Genomic DNA, 22,404 nt, shown 5'->3' with positions numbered 1-22,404 from the left:
AAGAGTTTACCCTCTGGAAGAGTGCTATATATTACTGGACTAAATTACGGCCAAATTTTTATTTATTTTTTTTTTATGTGAACCCCAAACACGAGAGGTATTAGAATCTATAATACTTAGTACCGTGCTTGGGTTGGAGGTTGAGAAGACGAAAGAAGATATTTGTTGACATTGGACTTGAACTTCTGTAGATTGCAATTTTCAGGAAATACGTATGAAGGAAGGTTGTTCCAGAAAACGGCAGTTGAATGAATAAATGAGGAAGATGAAAAGTTGGTTCTGTGGGTTTGAAGTTGGACAGTAAATGGATGTTGGCTGGTGACGGCACGTGTTCAGACTGTTTTGAAAGAGAGAGTGGGAATTATAGAAGCCAATTCAGAAGAACAGTGCCCATGGAAGTATCTGTAGAAGAGGCATGCAGCAGAAACAGTACATCTATGAGAAAGCGAGTGGAGAGACTCTGTTAGATAGGAGTCATTAATTAACCTAACTGCCCTCTTCTGAATGGAATCAAGAAGCCTGAGAGAGGTTTTGGGGGCACCACCCCAGATGTGGGAACAATATTCCATTGTAGGGCGGATTTGTGATTTATACAGAGTGAGCAGCTGTTTGGAAGAAAAGTAACGCTGAGAGCGAAAGAGAAAACCAAGTTTTTTAGATGCAGAGGAAGCAATATTTGTAATGTGCTTGTGCCAAGAGAGATTAGAAGTCAGGGTAATCCCCAAAAGAGATATATCATTTTGCCTAGAAATCGGAGTGTCACTAAAGATAAGCATAGAGGCAGAAGAATCCTTTTTGCGAGATATAAGACAAGACTGAGTTTTAGAAGGGTTGAAATCAACTAAGTTGTCTTTGCCCCACTGGAGAATTACCTGAAGATTGGCATTTAAGGAACTGGTAGCAGATTTTCGAGAAGTTGAAGCTGATTGAGCAGGAAAAGGTTTCTCAAAATGGAAAGTGGAATGCAATGTGCTATCATCAGCAAAACTATGGATAGGATTTCCAGTCAATGGAAGAAGGTCATTAATATACAAGAGGAAAAGAGTGGGGGAAAAGAATGTGGCTGAGGTGAAGAAATTTGATGAAACAAAGAGGAGCTGGATGGTTACTTTTTGGAAATGGAGAAAGTATGAGTGATTGGAGATTTATTTTATGGCAGATGCAGAAAAAAGAAATTTTTCTGCATCTGCCATAAAATCACAAGGATAGTACTCATAACCAAATGATCCAAGATGATTTTACATGATTTTTTGATGGATGATTTATCACCATATAAACACACATGTATCAATAATTGCCATTTTAAGAGCTGTTCATTAAACTAAAATCAATTGATAAAATAAACTTTCATAATTTACTGAAATTTAACATATAATATTTTGTAATACATCTTTTTGAATTAACGAGATCAGAAAAACATATCTCTAAAAAGTTCATTTTATTATAAATAAATACATCAACCAAATTAATATATTTAGATAATTCATATTATATTCAAAATATTTCCTGCATGACTTCAATGGAACAGTCAAAAGCATTTACAGAAGAAAAAAAAAAAATTAAAATATCAAATTTTTCAGCAAATTTTTATTCTAATATTTTTTTTGGTTGTGCTTCAATTTCACACCTGGTTACAATTTCATCCCAAAGGATAAATTGCTTAGCTAATATCTGAATCTGTATTTGTGGTTAAGGAGTTCTTCAAGAATTTTAATATATTTTCTATAAATTGTATGTTTCATAAACCAAAACCATACAAAACCTTGTGAATATACATCATATTTCAACATGTTATTGTAGTAGGGTTTTAGGAGCATCAGCGACTAAGGTCATATTGCTGTGCATATGTACTGTCCGTAAATTGTGTGTGTTCTGTTGTTGATTTCCTGTTTGCTGGACAAAAAACCATGCTACCCTCAACTGAGACCGACTAACTCAGCCATGTTGTGATAGAGACCCATAAAAATTTCTCCCACCATCGATGGGACTTGAACTAAGGTCTTTTCCACTAGGATCTCTAAAATCACTATCCTCCCCATCCAGTGTGGGGAGGATAGTATAATGATTTTTCCAACAGTGCTATCCACGAGGGCTTTTAACATGTCTTGAGATGCCTAATCCTGGGGAAATAATGGTTAATTCCAGAAGTCATATGACAAACAAATGGAAGTACCAGTTAAAAGTAGGATATAAAAGGCATGCCCATTCAATGATAGGTAAATCAACTAAATAGGATGGGAAAAGGTGCAGATCCTTCACAAGATAAACAATTGACTTGATTCCTTTTTTTTTTTTTTTTCCCCAAAAAGGTATAAGTATGCCATATACTTCCATTCATTTAACTTTCTTGGCACACATTATACTGTTGCAATTTAAAAGGATATATCATTAATCAATGTATTTCTTATAACAGCATTTTGTAATTGGTGCTCTGCAGAATATTAGCATTCTGTGAACATAGTCCAAGCATTCTGTGAAGTTAATTTGTAAATCATAATTCTGCAAAAATTTAAAAATTTCGAAATGTTTTGCTAAAAATTAGTGTTTGTTGTGTATTGTAGACATAAGTTGAGTTATTTTTTGCCTTGAAAACTGATTCTTAATCAGACTCACTGTATGAGTTTTCCCCCTCCCCTTTTAACATGCATCTTTCACATCTTGCTTAGCGATACAATAAAATCTGCATTCCAAACCACTGTTTATTATTTAATTCAATTATTTCTGCTCTTTCTTCTACAAGTGTACACAGTGACTTCAATTATACTGCACAGTAAAGTTTAGAGAAAGGGGTAAAGCATATACAGCACTCCCATATGCAGACGGCCACAAAACCAAAACCTAGAGGCATATATGATACGACATCGTTCTTACTGATGGTGTATATATGGGGATTTGTTTGTGTAGCCAAGTAAACAGTTTCTCTGCAAAGAGTGCCAGAATATGAAGTATGTTTGCTATAAGAATTGACAATCTTGAAAATCGGTGTTCATTTACTCAAAAAGTTTGAAAAACTCTATAAAGAAACCCGATAATATTAAAATAATGGATGGCATTATGAAGTGCACCAGCTAAAACTATTTTTAGCCTCTAGTTTTATTAAATTATTAAATGGCATATAAAGTATGCTTTGTATTTGCTTGTGTGATTTTTTTGTATGCCTGCCCAAGGGTTAAGTACCTGATTTTTAACATTCACATTTTTAAATAAAATCTGGTTTAGATCAGTAAAATTGCTTCATTATTTATGTACACAGTATAAAATTATATCATGTGCCTTGCTCCCAAACATAAAAAAAAAAAAAAAAAAAAAGGAATGCACATATATGAAATAAGACTAGAGGAGAAACATCTTTAAATAATCTGGTAGCAACTATGTTTATAGCAGTACAACATTTGCCCTACTACTAACTTGTTTCTCTTTTGCCCAAAGAAGTAATAATGGGGGTTTGAGAAGGGGTTACCTGCCATTTTAGGGGCTGCCTTGCTTCCCTCTTCTGAGGCTTAAACAGACTGAGGAATGGCCTGCTAGTAGCCGTAGACTCTGACAAGATACATAAGTAGGGTAGTAGTGCTTTGTCAGAGTTTCTACAGCCAAGAGGCCATTCCTCAGTTTGTTTCAGTCTCTGAGGTGAGGAGCAATGCAACTCCAAAATGTCAGGCACCCCCTCCCCCATCTGAAATATTACTTCAGATGTTAACAACTTTAAACCACAATAAATTTAGTTTTTCTAACAATTTTGTGTTATCTTTTTAGTTATATATTCACTTGCTTAACTTGTAAAATGCCCTTCCCACAATAAATTTAAAATAATCAAATTTTTAGAGTAATATCTTAAATTTAACTTTTTTAAAAATTGTTTAAAAAAATCATGCTCATCAAAACCAATAATTTCATAAAAGAAGAGAGCCATTCAGTAATGAAGTATTTTTCTCTGAAAGGAATGTCTGGAACAAAACCCACAAAGATTTGATGGAGACATTACATGATTGCAGCCAACTCTGAATCTTGTAATGGGCAAAAAATAGGAATCTCCAAGCCTAAAACAGGGTCAGCATAATTCTTTTAGCTGGTGAAATGGTTTGCAGACCAGAAGAGGGAGAGGGTGAATTGTGATAAGATAATTCTTGCAGAATTTGCCAAAAGATTCAAAAGAAGATTGTCAAGCCAATTGATGACCATTCCTTATTATGATCCAGAACATAAATAACATGAAGGATCTCCTCACTACAAGAAATTTCAAAAGGTGCCATTCAGCTACCAAGGCAATGGGACAAAGAAGGTAACACATTCATTACCTTAAAAAGAGTAAATCCATTATGGATAAATATTATTCTTCAATGCTACTGAAACTTCATTAGAAATTAAAGGCTAAACATAATGAGAAACTCTTCAGGGACTTACTCCCTCAAGGCAATATGCTTAGTAACAGTAGGCCCATTTCTAGATTGCTTTATTCTTTCTATTCAAATATCCATTGTGTTGTGGAACCTGCAATAGCATACCTGTTCTTGTTTCCCATTTATAAAAACAGATTTTTCTATCAAAAAAGACAGTCACCAAAAGCAATGACCAATGGCTCTCTTTTTTTTTTGCACCTACATCGAGTTAAATGAGTAGCCATTGTTTTAACATGAAATATCAAGTTTTAGTAAAAAAAGAAAAAAGAAAAAAAGAAATCTCGTTTCAATTCTGTCTGATCACAATTATTTTACAATAGTCAATTTTGCCACAAAAATTGAAAAGTTGAACTGAATGTTCTTGTTTTAATAACAATTGGCCAGATAATTACTTTTTGTTGAAAGTAACAACCAGACTGTGTCATGAAAAGTTTAATCTCAAGCACTGAAGAAAACTGATTACACAGAGTAATAGGTTTAAAATAATATTTGTGCTTACAGCAATCAATATTAAAAAAAAAAAAAAAAATAGATTAGCATTAGCATTAGTAGAGGCATTTGATGCAAGAAAGCAAGCTTATGCAGCATCAGCCAAAACAAAAATAAAGTAAAATAAATAAATAAAAAATAACCACTTCCACTTCACCCCTCTATTCGTTCGAAATACCTGTCCAGCTGAGCCTTAAACTTATTTAGGCTATCAACTTCCACGACAAGGGATGGAAGTCTGTTCCACCTACCAACCACCCGCTGGCTAAAGGCAAATTTCCGCACATCTATCCTACATCTGTCTTTCCTCAATTTGAATTTATGCCCTCTCAGGTGATTATTCTGAGCAAGAGGAAGAATCCCATCACCATTGAGCAAGGCTTTGTACACCTCTATCAGATCACCTCGCTGGTGCCTAGTCTCCAGACACTGTATTCGCAAAACTTAAGCCTTTCTTCGTAAGAGCACCCCTTTGTTCCATTCACTAATCTTGTTGCCCTTCTCTGTACCCGTTCCAGCAGCTCTACATCCTTCTTGAAATGAGGCCTCCAGGCCTGTATACAGTACTCTAGGTGTGGCCTGACCATTGCCTTATACAAGGGAATAATCACCTCCTTATCCCTGCAAGAAAAATTCCTATATATCATTGACAATACACCATGAGCTACTCTTGCAGCACGTCTGCACTGCTCAGAGAACTTCATATCTGCCTGCACAACCACCCCCAGGTCCCTTTCATTCTCTACCACTGTCAGTGTAGTACCACAGAGTTGATACATTGCTCTGGGGTTGCTGTTTCCCATATGTAGTACTTTACATTTGTCAATGTTAAACTTCATTTGCCACCTCTCAGCCCATCTGCTCAACCTTTCCAGATCCTGTTGCAGCAGCATAGTGACAGTAGTGTCCTTGACAACCCTGCCAACCTTCGTATCGTCTGCAAACTTGGACATTAAGCTTGATATACCATCATCAATATCATTTATAAATACAGAAAACAATAAAGGACCCAATACTGAACCTTGAGTTACTCCACTAATAACATTAGTCCACGATGAGCAGTGTCCATTGATTACCACTCTCTGTCTTCTCCCACTCAACCACCCTTTTATCCATAGCAGCAATTTGCCTCCAATGCCACACTGCTCCAATTTGTGCAGCAGTCTTCCATGTGCAACAGTATCAAAAGCCTTTCTAAGATCCAAGTATATAATATCAAAGTTATTCCCTGCATCCAGTTCTTTTGTGACTGCATCATAGTATCCAATCAAATTGGTCAGGCAAGACTTCCCCTTAACAAAACCATGCTGTGTCCGAGCTATAACTGCAGTCTTGTCTAGATGATCCTGCAGTGCTTCTTTAACCAGTGCCTCCATTAATTTTCCGGGAACAGAAGTTAAACTCACAGGCCTATAATTACTTGTGTCAGCCTTTGATCCTCCTTTGTGAATTGGGGTCACATCTGCACATCTCCAGTCCATGGGTACCTCCCGAGTCCATGGAAGCTCTCATAATTATGGCTAAGGGTTTGCTTACTTCCTTTGCTGCCTCCTTTAATATAACTGGATAGATCCCATCCACCCCAGGTGCCTTTCTTGCGTTTATCTTCAACAATTTCTCCTCCACTTTACTCTCAGTTATTACAAGATTCTCTAGCTTACTGCCAGAGTTGAATACACCTCTGGCATTCTCCTCGCTGAATAACTCCTCATGTGTGAATGTCGATGCAAAATATTCATTTAGTTTGTTAGCTACCTGAGCAGGATCTTCAACAGTTGATCCATCGATATCAAGTGGACCAATCTGATTCATCCCCTTCCTTCTAGAGTTTACATAAGTAAAGAACTCTTTGCTGTTTTTCTTCGCATCCCTTGCCAAGGATTTCTCGTAATATGCCTTCGCCTGCCTAACCTCCTTTGTAACTTGGTTACAGATCAACTTGTATCTATCATAGGCTTCTGTGTCACGTGTTAATTTGTATGTATCCCATGCATTTTTCTTCTCTGCCATATGCCTCATTAGTTCATCTGACACCCAGCAGTCAGATGAACTCCCACTATGACTCCCAGCAGTCCTGGAAATTGCCATTGCCTTGCTTTCCAGGCTGCTGCTCAATTGCATTTCAATAGAATTAGTGCAAGAATCACTTTTACCTCTGCCAGCAGCTAATGTTAATCTATTAGTCCGTGTATCCCTCCAAGCTAGCAGTTTTCCGACCCACCTAACTCTGCCCCGATAGCATCGGCAAATATTCTTGCACCCTTTCTATTTAAGTGTATCCCATCCCTGTAGAAGCAGTCTCTCCTGTTTGATTATATTTTTTTTTGAAAAAAACTTGTTACTGTATGTTGTTGTTAATGGACTCTGAAAAACAAACAGGCAGAGTTATGTGAATGATGGAAAATATTGCCATTCCAGACTTGAGATAGTGAAGTGTCAGTCAGGTTTTCTTTCAACAGGAGGTCTCCCCCACATACATTTATATTTTGGTGAAAGAAACATCAGCAAGAACTTTAGAAGCAAACTGGACACCTCACAGTCCAAACACAAATCCTGCTGATTTCTGGTTGTGGGGTATTTAAAAGGCTACCGGCACACATGATTCAAGAGATGTTTACATAAAGTGATGCAAATAAATAAATGCAAAAAACGTGTCCCAAGATAAGGTTTCCTCTGTAGTTCATAATTTCATTACTCGAATCAAAAACTATTACTGATTCAGATGGATGAGATTTTGAGCAATATTTGTAGTCGTGTAAATTTAGGTTTGGTTTGCTTTGTTGGAACATTAGCAACTGAGGCTATAATGCATCAAATCAAACCAGGTCATAAAAGTACATAATTAAAACTTCAGTGACCTAAAGAATTAGGTCACTATGTCAAAGTATATAACGAAAAAGGCATAAAAATGTATAAAAATATAACAATAAAGGTATAACAATAAAAAGGTAAATTTTAAATATGAGTAAAAAGATTAATTGATTTCAAATAACTAAACACAGAAAACAAGTGGTCATTATCAGATTAATCTGACTGAGTGTACAAGGCTCAGCCAGATGACTAAAAGCAGTAAAATATGATGCATGGTTAAAAAGGTGCCATAATTCTCACACATAGGATCGTCATCTGCCCTCAGCAGGAATGAAAGAGTGAGATGACTATGTCCTATTCGGAGGCAAGCTAAAAAAAACTTCCTCTCTGAAGTTCCTGTGGAGACTAGACTGCCAGTGTCGGATTACAGGCTTTATCTGATACAGCTTGTTTATTACCTGCCCTTGCCAAGATTGTTGGCATTGGGAGAGTAATGCAGAGTGTATTAGTTGCCTGTAGTCTGTATGGGTGACTAACAGGCAATGGGTGTTGTTTGGTTCTGGTGATCTAGCCACAGCATCTGCCAGTTCATCACCCATGATCCCAATATGGTTTGGTATCCAGTAGAAATAATTGTCGAATGAACACTCAGAAAGAGAAGGTAACATCTGCTGAATCTCGGTCAGGAATGGATGAGTATTATACCTCATCCCTGATAAAGCGTGCAGTATACTTAAAGAGTCAGTACACACCTTTGGTACTTGTGGGTTTTAATGTGGTCCAAGGCTAACTCCATAGCATACAACTCAGCTGTGTATATGCTGCATTTGTAAGGAATATTCTTAGATACAGTACTATCTGGAAAACCAGCAGCAGGTCCAACAGACAACTCTGATGTCGAGTCATCAGTGAAGACAGGGATGATGGCCTTACTCCAATTTTTAATGGAGAAGTCGCATGATGGTATGTGAGCATGCCAGGGTGGAAGTAGTTGCCTTGGTGACTGTGCAACACTGTCTACTGTGATGTTGAGCTCTCTGAGCAGCTATTGGACATGGATACCAAAGGGATGGTTGGCGGTCTGACAGGTGTTATGGAGAGTTTCCTCTTATGGCTTGAAGATGGAAGCCCATGTGGGATTGCTTGGCAGGGATTTCTGTTTAAAAGTATATTTTAGCGACAACTGCTTTTGTCGGAGCAATAGTGGTAGTTCACCTGCTTTGACATATAAACTCTGAACAGGGAATGTTCTAAATGTTCCAGTATTGCTACTGGAACATTTAGCTTGGTGTTGAACTGGGTCTAGCCACTATAGTACGCTATTTCTAGCTGATGCATACACTTGGAACACATAGTCTAATTTAGTGGAGTAACCACTGGAATAACTGCATTGAATTGAACCACATGAATTGTATAAAGCTGCTGGAAATGCGTGGGTACTGTGCAAAAAGTTCCATCTGAAAACCACTCCTGGCTATGCACCAATAACTGAAGATTGTTACTAGTTGAAAAAATAAGCATGCAACCCGGGAGCAGTTCGTCCTGAGAATCATACATCAAAAACTGTTGTACATTGCCATCAATGATAATTTCTTGATAATTTTGTGGAATTACTAGGTCCTGGAGATTGCTCGGTAAAGCAGGAGTACCATTGTTGCATCGAACATGACGAATGGTTAATTTAAGTGAATCCTTTTTAGGAAGTAATGCTGTGACATTGGCATGAGCCTCTGCAATTACTGATGCAACAATTTGCTGTGGCTGTTTGTTCGTGGTTGTTGCACGTTGCTGTATTTGTCCAATAAATTGCAATGCTTCCGACCTTGCAGCTTGAGCTGCATGGTTATGTTTAGTTACGACTTTCACAACTGGGCCTTCCAAACCCTCTGTCCAAACATACCCTTTGGAGGTGGAACGTTTTTCACAAACCCAGATTCCATGTTTTTCATCTAGAGTTCTCTTTGAAAACACGTAAATGTGGTTGTCATCATCTACCAATTTTCTTTTGCCTCTTATTGACGAAACACTTTTTGCCATTGTACACACAGGTTTGGTTTGGTTTGTATTGAGGTTTAATGGCGCATGGACTACGCGGGTCATAATGCGCCAGTTCATACGGTGTGATGTGTTTCAGGGGTGTTTACTTTCGATTTCAATTGTTCATTTTAACCTGATTCATACGTTCTTGTGTTAGTCTTTTGCTTATATTCACTTCCTTAGAGGAGGTGGTATAAATCGATAGCTTTAAGAAAGTTGAAGAAAACATCTGTGCAGTCATGTTTATTTTTCAAGAGATCTGTTAGTGTAATGGCGTCATGTGTCTCATAAATATCTTTGAAGGCTTGTTTACGTTCATTTGTATATGTAGGACAGTCTATTAATATGTGTTGAACTGATTGAATGGTGTCACAAGTCTGGCATCATAGTGGTTCCTCTACTCGCGACAAAAATGAGTGTGTAAGATGGGTATGCCCGATTCTTAGCCTGGTGAGTGTTGTTTCTTCTTTTCTCGACCTTCGACTGCTAGAAATCCAGTTTTCAATATTCGGCTTTATTTGGTATAATTTGTTTGCAATTTGCTGATTCCAAGTTTCTTGCCATTGCAACTGGCAAATACGCCATATCGCAGGCTTGTAATCGGAATACGGGACTGATATATCCTCTCCGATCTGTAGTATGGCTTCTTTGGCTGACATGTCTGCTGCTTCGTTTCCCGCAATCCTTGTATGTCCTGGGATCCAGCAGAAAAAAGTATTCTGTTCATTTCTGGCACAGTCAGTTAGTATTTGCCATATGTGCCAAAGGATTGGGTGTTTGGATGTACCTATGTTTTGCATGGATTGTAAGGAACTCAAGGAATCTGTATATATTACACTTCTCGTATAATGCTTATCTTGTACATGAGTTAAGGCTATTTTTATTGCGTATAATTCTGCTGTGTATACACTGCACTCTTTCGGTAGCTTGGTACACACAGGATTAATTAATCAAGATGCAAAAATAATATGCAGATATTGCACTGCCTGCAACGCTCAGCTTGTTCACGCGATGCACCGCCGATAATGAGGCGGCTAAAACAGCAAACGCGTGCTGTCCACTGCGCCAGGAAATGTGAGGAGAGCCAGATGCAGGAACTTTTACTGTTTGAATTTAGACAAATCAGAACAAGATTCACTTGTTACTGAAAAGACTCCTATAAGATTAGTCACTGTTCCCTCCCCTCATGTCCGTCACTAACCACGTGACTATCGCCCTCGTGGTCGAGTATGTATTCTTGCCATTGTGAAAGGATTAACTGGAACTGTTAATCCTTTCACAATGGAAAGAGAACCCTGAAGACATACAAAAGGGGAGAAATTAGTTTAAAGGCTATGGACAATTTGTACACGAATGTAATTTTGAAAATTTGTTCGGAAAAGTTAGAGTTATCCGAAGTTCAGTTCGAGTAATCGAGAGAGTTTAACATTGAATCTCCACTAAAGGGACTGGGACTTCAATAAAAATTTGAGTTATCGAGAAATGACTGTATTTATATTTTTGTAACCTACTCATTATGTTATGCATGTTTTAATAATCCTAAAAAAAAAAAAATCTTCGATCATCAGTGGGATTTAACCCACACCCTTTCACTTGACACACTGTTACAAGAGTTGATCAATAAGTAAAGACACAAGCATTAATAACTGCAGAAATAGCTGTCATAAAATGGATACTTTTATTTTCAACCAACACAGTTTCCCTTGACTATTAGATACCTAATAGTCATTTTTTTTATTCCTGTAGGAAAAAAAGCTTTTTTTTGCTGTTCACCAAGCCAAAGTTGCATCACTGTTTATAATTAAAAATATTAATTTATTTTCACCACGAAACTTTCTTCCCTATAATGTTGCCCTGTGTGGGCCAATCCTATTAAACTATGACTGTGCTATATCTGAAATGTATGGGAGATAAAAGTAGTGCTACCCATCCCAATTCAGTATTGGTCTCTTGTGATGCAATAGCAAAACGAGGAAGGTATTTATTGCAAAGCAGAATCACTCCTTTTGTCTGCTTTCTCTCGAATTTTTCGAGTGTTTCCAGGTGCAGGTCACTTTGAAGCATGTGATAGTAGGAATATGATATACATTTGCTTGCATGTAATGGTCAAAAACAGGATTCTCCAAGTCCCAAAACAAGATAATCATAATTTTGTCAGCTGATATCTGCACCTTAAGCTTCTTCCTCAATAGTGAATTTTGATGCTTTCAATTAATGGTGAATTGCCACTTAGACTACTCTGGCTGATAATAATATTGAATACAAGTTTCATCCAAAGTCTATGCACTCAAGAAATCAACTCTGGTAATTTTAACTCTTATATCATTGTGCTCCTGTGACAGAATTCTAGACACTTACCATGAACAAGTCCTTTAAAAAGTAAGCTTGTCACGAATGACATGGCATACAATACTTTTGCTAGTGCTGAACTTGTACAACAGTTAATGTACTATTACTTGTTATCTTTGAAAATCAAAATTAATTAACATTGAAGCATATTATTGAAACTTAAACAGGTTGTCCTGAGTGATAAGCAATAAACATCTGGGAATTCCCTTCTGTTTTCAGTAAACCCTACAATCCATTTGTAAATGTTCTTTTTATTCAGATAGCTTACTCTGTATTGAATATTCATTCTTTAGAAAATTTCTGTGCCACCAACACCTTTAATACTTAAAATTCTGATGACAGTATGATACTCTTGCAATGTGATGTCTTGAGGCAGAAAGTCAGGTTTATAACTAACCACATGACACAAAGCTGAACACAGATACTTCCTCCTGGGTAGTGTGTGTGTGTTATGGGGGTTTAATGGTGCATGAGATGCTGGGGATATAGTGTGCCTGGGTAGCAGTGATGGTTGGTTGTCGTTTTTTTTTTTTTTTTGGCGCAAAAGCAACTTTGGCCATATTGTGAAACATCAATGACAATGGCAGTGATGTTTCTTGATTATGGTTTATATCTGGCTAAAATATCCTATTAGTTTTAAATAAGTAAATATATTTTCAATGTTGGAGTTATTGCCTATGATTTGTGATAAAGTCAGGGAATCCTGAATATTTATATGGAGATGGTATGTGGTATTGTGGACATTCTATAAGGAAATGTTTTACAGTGAGTTGACAAGAACAGTGAAGACATTCTGGAGGATTTGCTTTTGTGAGTAAGTAAAAGTGTGTGAGATGTGTATGTCCAATGCGTAGTCTGGTTAAAATTACTTCTTCGTGCCGATCCTTATGAAGACTCGAATTCCATGGCTGAATTTCATGTTTTATTTGAAACAGTTTATTGTTTGATTCATATTGCCACATTTATGACCATTGAGTGTGGAGAATCTGTTTTATGATAGGTCCGTAATCGGAATGTGGAACTTTGTAAAGCCTTAGATTTGTATTTGTAGGATTCTTTGCTGCTTGATCAGCATTTTCATTACCTTCAATGCCTGCATGTCCTGGGATCCAACCCCCAGGGGCTCACATCTGGTGAGTATGGGCTTGGTACACCCAGGGTCCTGAGCTGGATATCGTCATTCTTCTCTTTCTTGGTGATTCCTTTCTACTTCTCTCTCTCTCTCAGGGTAATAGGGAATTTTTTTTTTTTTTTTTGGCCGGTGCAGCATAAGCCTCAGGCTTCCTTGCACCATATGGCTATTAATAATAATAATAATAAAAATAATAATAATTTTATTTGCCTTCTTTTGCTTTTGAGTTTCACAAGATGAGCTTGTATCTGGTAAAGAATGGGATGTGATGGTCTGCTTTTGTTGGAGGGCATGTATTGCACTCAATGAGTCTGTGTATATGAGATATTTCAGAAGAGGAGAAGATGCAATGTATTTTAAGGCCATTAGTAGGGCAAATAGCAGTGATGGATGTCCAAAGTTAAATGCCCTGAAGTATGACTTTTCTATGTCAAATCAGAGTGAAATTTTTTATGTTTCTGTCATTACTTATTGCATCACACTTGTACCCAAAGTTTAATCAGCCATCCAGGTCCAACCTTCCCCCACCACTCCAGAGAAGCCAGAAATCATTTATATGAAGCTCTTTGTTTTATGATAGAACACTAATAATAATTAAAGGATACTGTCTTGTTGTATACTTCTAAAAGGGATCTAACATCCTCTGAAAGTGCAGAACTTTGTTCCTAAAAAAAGAATTAACAAAAAGGACACAATGAAATACAGAAAAATTAAAAATTATGTATTTATTCCTTCAGATTAAAAAAAAAAAAAAAAAAAAAGAAGCTAATTATACTACAAATCTGACCTGACCTCCAAATAATTATGCTGTCCACTCATCAAATTTCATTTCCAATATCCATTCATCTTTGGCAATCTAACTTTTGAATTTTATGAGTCAAGGACAAAAGCTGCTGTCTCCAAATAATGAGATTACTTATTTGCCAAGAGTCATTTTCACTTTTTTTGTTTCTGGTTGTTAATGTATGTTATCTGGGATTTTAATAATAGCTTGGCAGTGCTTCTGGAAGCAAACTAAAGAAGAGAATGCACATGTAATCAATGTCTAATAAAACATGGTTCATTATGTCACACATTTCAGATGGACCATGGACAAAAGCTATATTCCTAGCTAATTACTGTTATAAAAATTAAATTTGCACTGCATGCCTGCGTTCTTATGTCTGAAAATAAAATATGAAAGCAATCTGTAAGTAAGTTTTGTATTTCACCTGGAACAATCAAATGGCAGTAATTAGTATAATGGATATAAACAAAAAATATACATACGGAAAAAGAAAAGTTAGAAATATTTTCAAACAGGACTGGTCAAAAGATTGTATCTACTTAATTTAATCCAGTTGCAGTTGCATTTATTTCTGTATGCAAGTGGACATTTATATATATGCTCTGTACACTAAAAATAAAACTTACATGGGCACAGTTGGCACAGATGAAATGGGCAGGTTCAAGGGTTAATGGCACTTGAAGCCTGTTCATCTCAAGCAAGTGTACCTATATTCTCAAATGCCCTGCTGAAGAAGTTAATCCAAGAATAGTGTGTGTGTGTGTGTGTGTATGTTTAATGGCGCACAAGCTGCTGTGGCTAGTGCACCTATTCACAGGAATGTTAAAAAATAATTAATAGGAAGCCAGTTCACAATTTCATTTCAGCTCAGAAACTAATTATATTAGCATTAGCAAGGGCACATGATGCAAGAAAGCAAGCTTATATAGCATCAACCAAAAAGAAAAAAAAATCCCTTATTTCACTCATCCCCCTCACTCCAAATGTTTGTCAAGTTCTGCCTTGAATCTATTTAAGCTGTCAACTTCTACGATAGATGGAAGTTTGTTCCATCAATCAACCACCCACTGGCTAAAGGCAAACTTCTGCACATCTATCCTACAACCGTCTTTCCTCAATTTGAATTTATGCCCTCTCAGGCGATTATTCTGAGCAAGAGGAAGAAACCCATCAGCATTGAGCATACTCAAACCATTCAAGGCTTTATACACCTCAATCAGATAACCTTGCAGGTACCTAGTCTCCAGACACTGTAATTTGCAAAACTTCAGCCTTACTTCGTAAGTGCAACCCTTTGTTCTGTTCACTAATCTTGTTGCCTTTCTCTGTACTCGTTCCAACAGCTCTACATACTTTTTAAAATGAGGCCTCCAGACCTGTATACAGTACTCAATGTGTGGTCTGACCATTGCCTTATACAAGGGGATAGTCACCTTCTTATCCCTGCTAGAAAAATTCCTGTATATCATTGACAAGACACCATGAGCTACTCTTGCAGACTGTCTGTACTGCTCAGAAAACTTCATATCTGCCTGCACAATTACCCCCAAGGTCCTTTTCATTCTCTACTACTGTCAGTGTAGTACCACACAGTTGGTACGTTACTCTGGGATTACTGCTTCCCATATATGTAGTACTTTGCATTTGTCAATGTTAAACTTCATTTGCCTCTCAGCCCATCTCCTCAACTTTTCTAGATCCTGTTACAGTAGTGTACTGTCATTAGTATCATTAACAACCCTGCCAACCTTCGTATCATCTGCAAACTTGGACATTAAGCCTGATATACCATCATCAATATCATTTATAAATACAGAAAACAACAATGGACCCAACACTGAACCCTGAGGGACTCCACTAATAACATTAGTCCACATTGAGCAGTGTCCATTGATTACCACTCTCTGTCTTCTCCCACTCAACCATCCCTTTATCCATAGCAGCAATTTGCCTCATATGCCACACTGCTCCAATTGGTGCAGCAGTCTTCTATGTGCAACAGTATCAAAGGCCTTTCTAAGATCCAAATATATGATATCAAAGTTATTCTTTGCATCCAGTTCCTTTGTGATCACATCATAGTATCCAATCAAATTGGTCAGACAATTCTTTCCTTTAACAAACCCATGCTGTGTCCGAGCTATAACTGCAGTCTTGTCTAGATGATCCTCCAATGTTTCTTTAACCAGTGTCTCCATTAATTTCCCTGGAACAGAAGTTAAACTAACTATCTGTGTCTCCCTTTGATCCTCCTTTGTGGATTGGGGTCACATTTGCACATCTCCAGTCCATGGGTACCTACCCTGAGTCCAGGGAAGCTCTCATAATTATGGCTAAGGGTTTGCTTACTTACTTTGCCACCTCCTTTAATATAACTGGATAGATTCCATCCACCCCAGGTGCCTTTCTTGTGTTTATCTTCAATACTTTCTCCTCCACTTTACTCTCAGTTATTACAAGATTATCTAGCTTACTGCCAGAGTTGAATACACCTCTGGCATTCCCTTCCCAGAATTGGTGAATCTCATGTGTGAATGTAGATGCACAATATTCATTTAGTTTGTCAGCTAACTGAGCAGGATCATCAACAGTTGAACCATCAATATCAAGTGGACCAATCTGATTCATCCCCTTCCTTCTAGAGTTTACATAAGTAAAGAACTCTTTGCTGCTTTTCTTTGCATCCTTTGCTAAAGATTTCTCGTAATCTGCCTTCCCCTGCCTAACTTCCTTTGTAACTTTGTTACAGACCAGCTTATATCTATCATAGGCTTCTGTGTTACATGTTAATTTATATGTATCCCATGCATTTTGCTTCTCTGTCACATGTCTAATTAGTTCATCTGATATCCATTTAGGCCTAAATCTTGAACAATATTTCTTTGTTGGTATGAAAAGCCTATTAGCTTCCAAGATTAATTCTTTGAATGCTTCCCATTTTGAATTTGCTGTTGGTAACATCACCAGTTGGTCCCACTGTAGTCACCTTTACAAAAGCAAAAACTCTTCCCTATACCCCTGATGGTAGTTACCTCTTTGGGTAAATCCCACTTCAGCACACTGTGATCACTGCCACCTAGTGGTTCCTTTATCTGCAGATTCTTGATGCATGAAGAATCACTACTGATAATCAGATCAAGAGTATTACTCCCTCTAGTTGCCTCCTGAACATGCTGCTGTAGAAAACAATCATCCAATAAATCCACAAAAGCCTTGCTAGTGTGTGAGTGTCCAACCCACAAATTCCAGTCAATATCTGGGAAATTAAAATCCCCCATTATAAGACACTGATTTACTGGCCCACTATTTCTCTGCACAACTGCTCATTATACTCATCAAATTCATTTGGCCTATAACACACACCTACTCTCATTTTTCCTTTTCAATTGCTTATGTAACACCAAACAGACTCAACATTGCATTGTTCACCAACATCAATTGGATGCACTTCCTTAGACTTTATGTGTTTCTTAACTAACAGCATAATCCCTCCTCCCTTTCTGTCCTGTCTATCCTTTCTGTACAAATTGTACTCCCCAAATTCCAGTTCTGCTCTGCTTATGTCTGTGTGACACCATGTCTCTGATATCCCAACAATATTTGTCTTTGATGTCTTGAGTAGCACTTCAAGCTCATCGAATTTATTAACTATACTCCTAGCATTGGTGTACATGCAAGTATACATGCACCTGTTTCTACACTTAGTTACCCTAACACAGCCCATGTATTTACTTGTTCCACTATGACTCCCAGCAGTCCTGGAAATTGCCATTGCCTTGCTTTCCAGGCTGCTGCTCAATTGCATTTCAATAGAAGTAGTGCAAGAATCACTTTTACCTCTGCCAGCAGCTAATGTTAATCTATTAGTCCGTGTATCCCTCCAAGCTAGCAGTTTTCCGACCCACCTAACTCTGCCCCGATGGCATCGGCAAATATTCTTGCACCCTTTCTATTTAAGTGTATCCCATCCCTGTAGAAGCAGTCTCTCCTGTTAACCAGCACAGACCAGGCTGAGAAAAATTCTACCCCTTGAGCCTTGCAAAATCTCTCCAGGGCCGAATTGATCGGCAAGGCTCTCATCATGTACTCCCTCCTATCGTGGGTGCCTCCATAGCCAGATGGGCAAGAGCAGCAGTGCGTAGCACACGCTTCTTGATTAGACCGGGGTTCGAGCCCGTGACCACCAAATACGGAGGATGCAGAAAGGTCAGGGAATGATCACTGCATATCCCCAGAGCAATATGGCCTTAGTTGCTAATGCTCCTAAAAACCAAATCACAACTCCTATCGTGCCTGGGCAGAATTGAAGAGACTTTCAAATTCAACCCTAACTCACGGCTTTTTTTCAGCATTGACTTGTACTTGTTAAGTAATTCCACCGGTCTCCTAGTCTTAATATCATTAGTGCCAACGTGTACAATATCACCCTTTGTGACCTTAAAAGATGATATCTGCTCTACAAGTTCATGAACCTTTGCCCGCGGCAGACATACCCTGGTCCTGTTCCATCTATCCTTTTTGCACAATAAGTTCCCCTATTTGTTCATAAATTCCAATTTGTTTCAAAAAACAGAAAAGTTCATTAATATTTGCCTCCTCTCCAATGATATGATTTAATGTCATCAGTTCTCGGAGGTTAGCCAGAGAATGAAATATTGAAGTGTGATGATGTTGTTGATAGTGTGGACAGTCATTAAAAATATGTTTGACTGTTAGGTGTTCTGAGCAGTGTTGACACTGAGGAGGATCAGCACCTGTGAGTAGATGGAGGTGAGTCAGATGAGTGTGTCCTATTCTAATCTTCGCGAGTACCATTTCTCGCCTAACTGTCTGAATGATTGAATGCCAAAATTTTGGGTCTTGTTTCAATTGGAAAAGTTTATTATTTGTTTGATTATGCCATAGCTCTGTCCACTGTGCATGGTATGCTGCTTGAATTATGATATTATAATCAGAGGCTGGAATAAAGATAGAGCTTAAGTCTAAAGTTGATGGATTTTTAGCAGAAATATCAGCCCGTTCATTTCCTTTAATGCTTGAGTGTGCTGGAATCCAGCAAAAGTTTACTAGTTGTTGACGATCTTCAATTTTCTACAGCAAATACCTGATATGATTTAAAATAGGGCAATCCTTATGAGAGGGATTCTGCATTGCTCTAATTGAGCTGAGAGAGTTGGTGTAAACTAAATATTTTGCAGATGGGTGAAGAGTCAAATTTTCTAGAGCTAATTGTATTGCATATTACAATTAGCTCTAGATTATATAGCTAATTAAATTAACTGTGGTTGGCGATGGACGGAATAAATTCCATGCTTTATTTTTTTTCTCCTCCTTTGTTTCTGTGCATTCTTCGTTCCACCAATAGTTGAAGTGCCATCGGTTTGGAGGATCTGATAATGGAATTGAGTATTTAGCTGCAAGTAAAAGACAGGATGTGATATAATCAGTGACTTCATCTATGGGTTGTAGTTGAATAATTTTTTTGTGCAGAGTGATTGCTGACTGAAATTTGGCCCAATTGGCTTTAGAGAATTTCCATTTCCTGCAGGGTTGGTCTAATGGTGGTTGTGCAGTGAGCAGGTTACAAACAATTGGGAAATGGTAACAGCACATGGGATCATCCATAGCGGACCATTGAGAGACTGGAAGCAGTATCGGGGAGCAAATTGAGTGATCAATTGCAGAAGTCTGTATAGAGATGTGTGCACTACTATTAAGAATGGTCAGGTTTTGTTCATCTAGGAGAGTTTCAATAATTTCATTCATTTTCATTTATTAACTGCACACAATATACAGTCTCAAGATTATGTACATTAAAGTATATACATGATTTATATACAAGATATATTTAGATGCTCTGTATATACCATTAAACACTTGTGTGTGTGTGCGCGTAAGTGTGTTCTTTAATCAGGGTGGCTCTCAGGCATAAGCCCAACTCCACCTTGAAAACTTGTGAATGTGTAGTCTTTACAAAGCAGGTTTGGAAAAGTATGTTGAATTACCTGGTTTTACTGTAGCGCAATTTGCACATGAAATCCAGCACCCACCGGAGGTAGTGCAATACCAGTGGGTGCCAGCAGGGAAAAAAAAACAAAAAACCCCCCCCCAACTAATAATCAATAGTCTGGATGGCACAACTACAAACTTCAAAAATCACAGCTCAACTGAATATCTCCTCATCTGCTGTTCCACAAGCACTGGAACCTCAATACCCAATAAAAATACTGTTCAGCAAATGTTTAACTGTCCGCCATGGAAAAATAGAACCATTAGAGCAGCAGACCCAACGCAATGGATCAGGTCCACCACCCAAGGATCCAGAAGGAAGTATTTGTGATTGCAGCACAAAGACAACTAACCAGAGTGCCAGACCCAACACCACGAATCAGGTCCACCACTCCAGCCACTAGCCAGAATTAGAATCCAATAGTTGAAGGCAATGTTCTCCAAAATCACAGAACCGACACAAGGAATCGGGTCCAACAAGAAATTTCAGGAAGACAATACAGGCACCAGGTTTGCCCCTCAAAGAAAGGCTCTAAGAACGGTTCTTGCAAAAACAGCAGCTGAAAAACTCCTGAAATGAATTAAAGCAGTCACGATTTGCAATAAGTAAATGTACTGTATCATTAGCCATTAGCATTAGCAACGGTACATGCTGCAAGAAAGCAAGCTTATATAGCATTAGCCAAAAAAAAAAAAAAAAAAACCCTTATTTCACCCAGCCACTCGTTACAAATGTTTGTCTAGTTCTGCTTTGAATCTATTTAAGCTATCAACTTCTACAACAGATGGATCTCTGTTCCAGCAATCAACCACCCGCTGGCTAAAGGCAAACTTCCGCACATCTATCCTACAACCATCTTTCCTCAATTTGAATTTCTGCCCTCTCAGGCGATTATTCTGAGCAAGAGGAAGAATCCCATCTGCATTGAGCATGCTCAAACCATTCAAGACTTTATACACCTCAATCAGATCACCTTGCAGGTGCCTAGTCTCCAGACATTGTAATTTGCAAAACTTAAGCCTTCCTTCGTAAGAGCAATCCTTTGTTCCATTCACTAATCTTGCTGCCCTTCTCTGTACTCGTTCCAACAGCTCTACCTCCTTCTTAAAATGAGGCCTCCAGACCTGTATACAGTACTCAAGGTGTGGCCTGACCATTGCCTTATACAAGAGGATAATCACCTCCTTATCCCTGCTAGAAAAATTCCTGTATATCACTGACAAGGCACCATGAGCTACTCTTGTAGACCGTATGCACTGCTCAGAAAACTTCATATCTGCCTGCACAATTAACCCCAGGTCCTTTTCATTCTCTACCACTGTCAGTGTAGTACCACACAGTTGTTACGTTACTCTTGGGTTACTGCTTCACATATGCAGTACTTTACATTTGTCAATGTTAAACTTCAGTTGCCACCTCTCAGCCCATCTGCTGAACTTTACTAGATCCTGTTGCAGCAGTGTACTGTCACACAATAAGCCAGGAATATGTGCCATTAAAGTCTGCCTTTGGTCTTCATACTCCTGATATAAGAAAATTACATGCATCCAAGTCTCCTGTTTGCCACATGTACAGAACGGATCTGTCTCCAATCCTCTTTCATATAATTTGGCCCTTAGTAAACCATATCCTGTTAACCAAAAGGAAGTATACATAGAAGGTGCAAACCGAGATGCCCCGGATTTTGCCTGGGGCATATATTTCTTTGTGACAGCTCCAACATCACCACTTTCCCATCTGGTCTGCCATAATTCCATTAATTTATTCAATATTCGTTGTTTTTCTTCTTTAATATTATTCTCCAAATCGATTGTGATGTCCAAAAACATTAATGACATAACCTTTTTCAATTTGTACAAAAAACTTCTGTAGAAAATAAATAAACCCAATGGCATGGCACTGGCAATTACCTGTAGGGTGTTTGTTGTTTTTGTTGTTTTTGGTTTTTAGGAGCATTAGCAACTAAGGCCATATTGCTCCGGGATATGCGGTGGTCATTCCCTGACCTTTCCGCATCCTTCATATTTGGTGGCGACGGGCTCGAACCCCGGTCTAATCAAGAAGCGTGTGCTATGCACTGCTGCTCCTTCCCACCTGGCTACGGAGGCGCCTAGGGTGTTTGTAGATGCCGTTCTAGTTACTTTCAGTAAAGTTTGTAACATAGAGCGCTGAAGTGATAAAAGTTTCGACTGAATCCTAGTTTTAATTACCACAGAAAACCAAGCAACAGTTGCATATGCCACTATCTGGAGAAAAATAGTCATAATACAATGACAACACTCTCTTATTCAATCCCCACTCCTTACGAGAAATCCCAGCAATGGAAGCAGTAAAGTGTCTTACTTTTATATTCATGTGTGAAACATATGGCAAAAAGGAATTTGAATTCCAC

General features: G+C 38.1%; 1 protein-coding gene across 1 annotated transcript in view; it reads right to left on the bottom strand.

The window, feature by feature from the left end:
* Nucleotides 1–1,572: 1,572 nt before the first annotated feature.
* The window catches only part of DCTN3-p24 (Dynactin 3, p24 subunit), a 134,681-nt gene continuing 113,849 nt past the window's right edge, over nucleotides 1,573–22,404 (bottom strand). The window contains exons 6-7 of the mRNA XM_090386475.1: nucleotides 13,821–13,880; nucleotides 1,573–1,677 (exon numbers count right to left, since the gene is read on the bottom strand). Coding sequence (XP_090242601.1) covers nucleotides 1,588–1,677; nucleotides 13,821–13,880 — 150 coding nt within the window. The 3' untranslated portion in view covers nucleotides 1,573–1,587. The remainder of the gene's footprint in view (nucleotides 1,678–13,820; nucleotides 13,881–22,404) is intronic.

Source organism: Mastigoproctus giganteus, chromosome 12 (assembly GCF_048544385.1).
Source record: "Mastigoproctus giganteus isolate SK-2022 chromosome 12, ASM4854438v1, whole genome shotgun sequence".
Taxonomy (NCBI): Eukaryota; Metazoa; Arthropoda; class Arachnida; order Uropygi; family Thelyphonidae; genus Mastigoproctus; species Mastigoproctus giganteus.
Note: the sequence above shows the minus strand (reverse complement) of the source record. Positions and strands in the feature narration are given on the sequence as shown.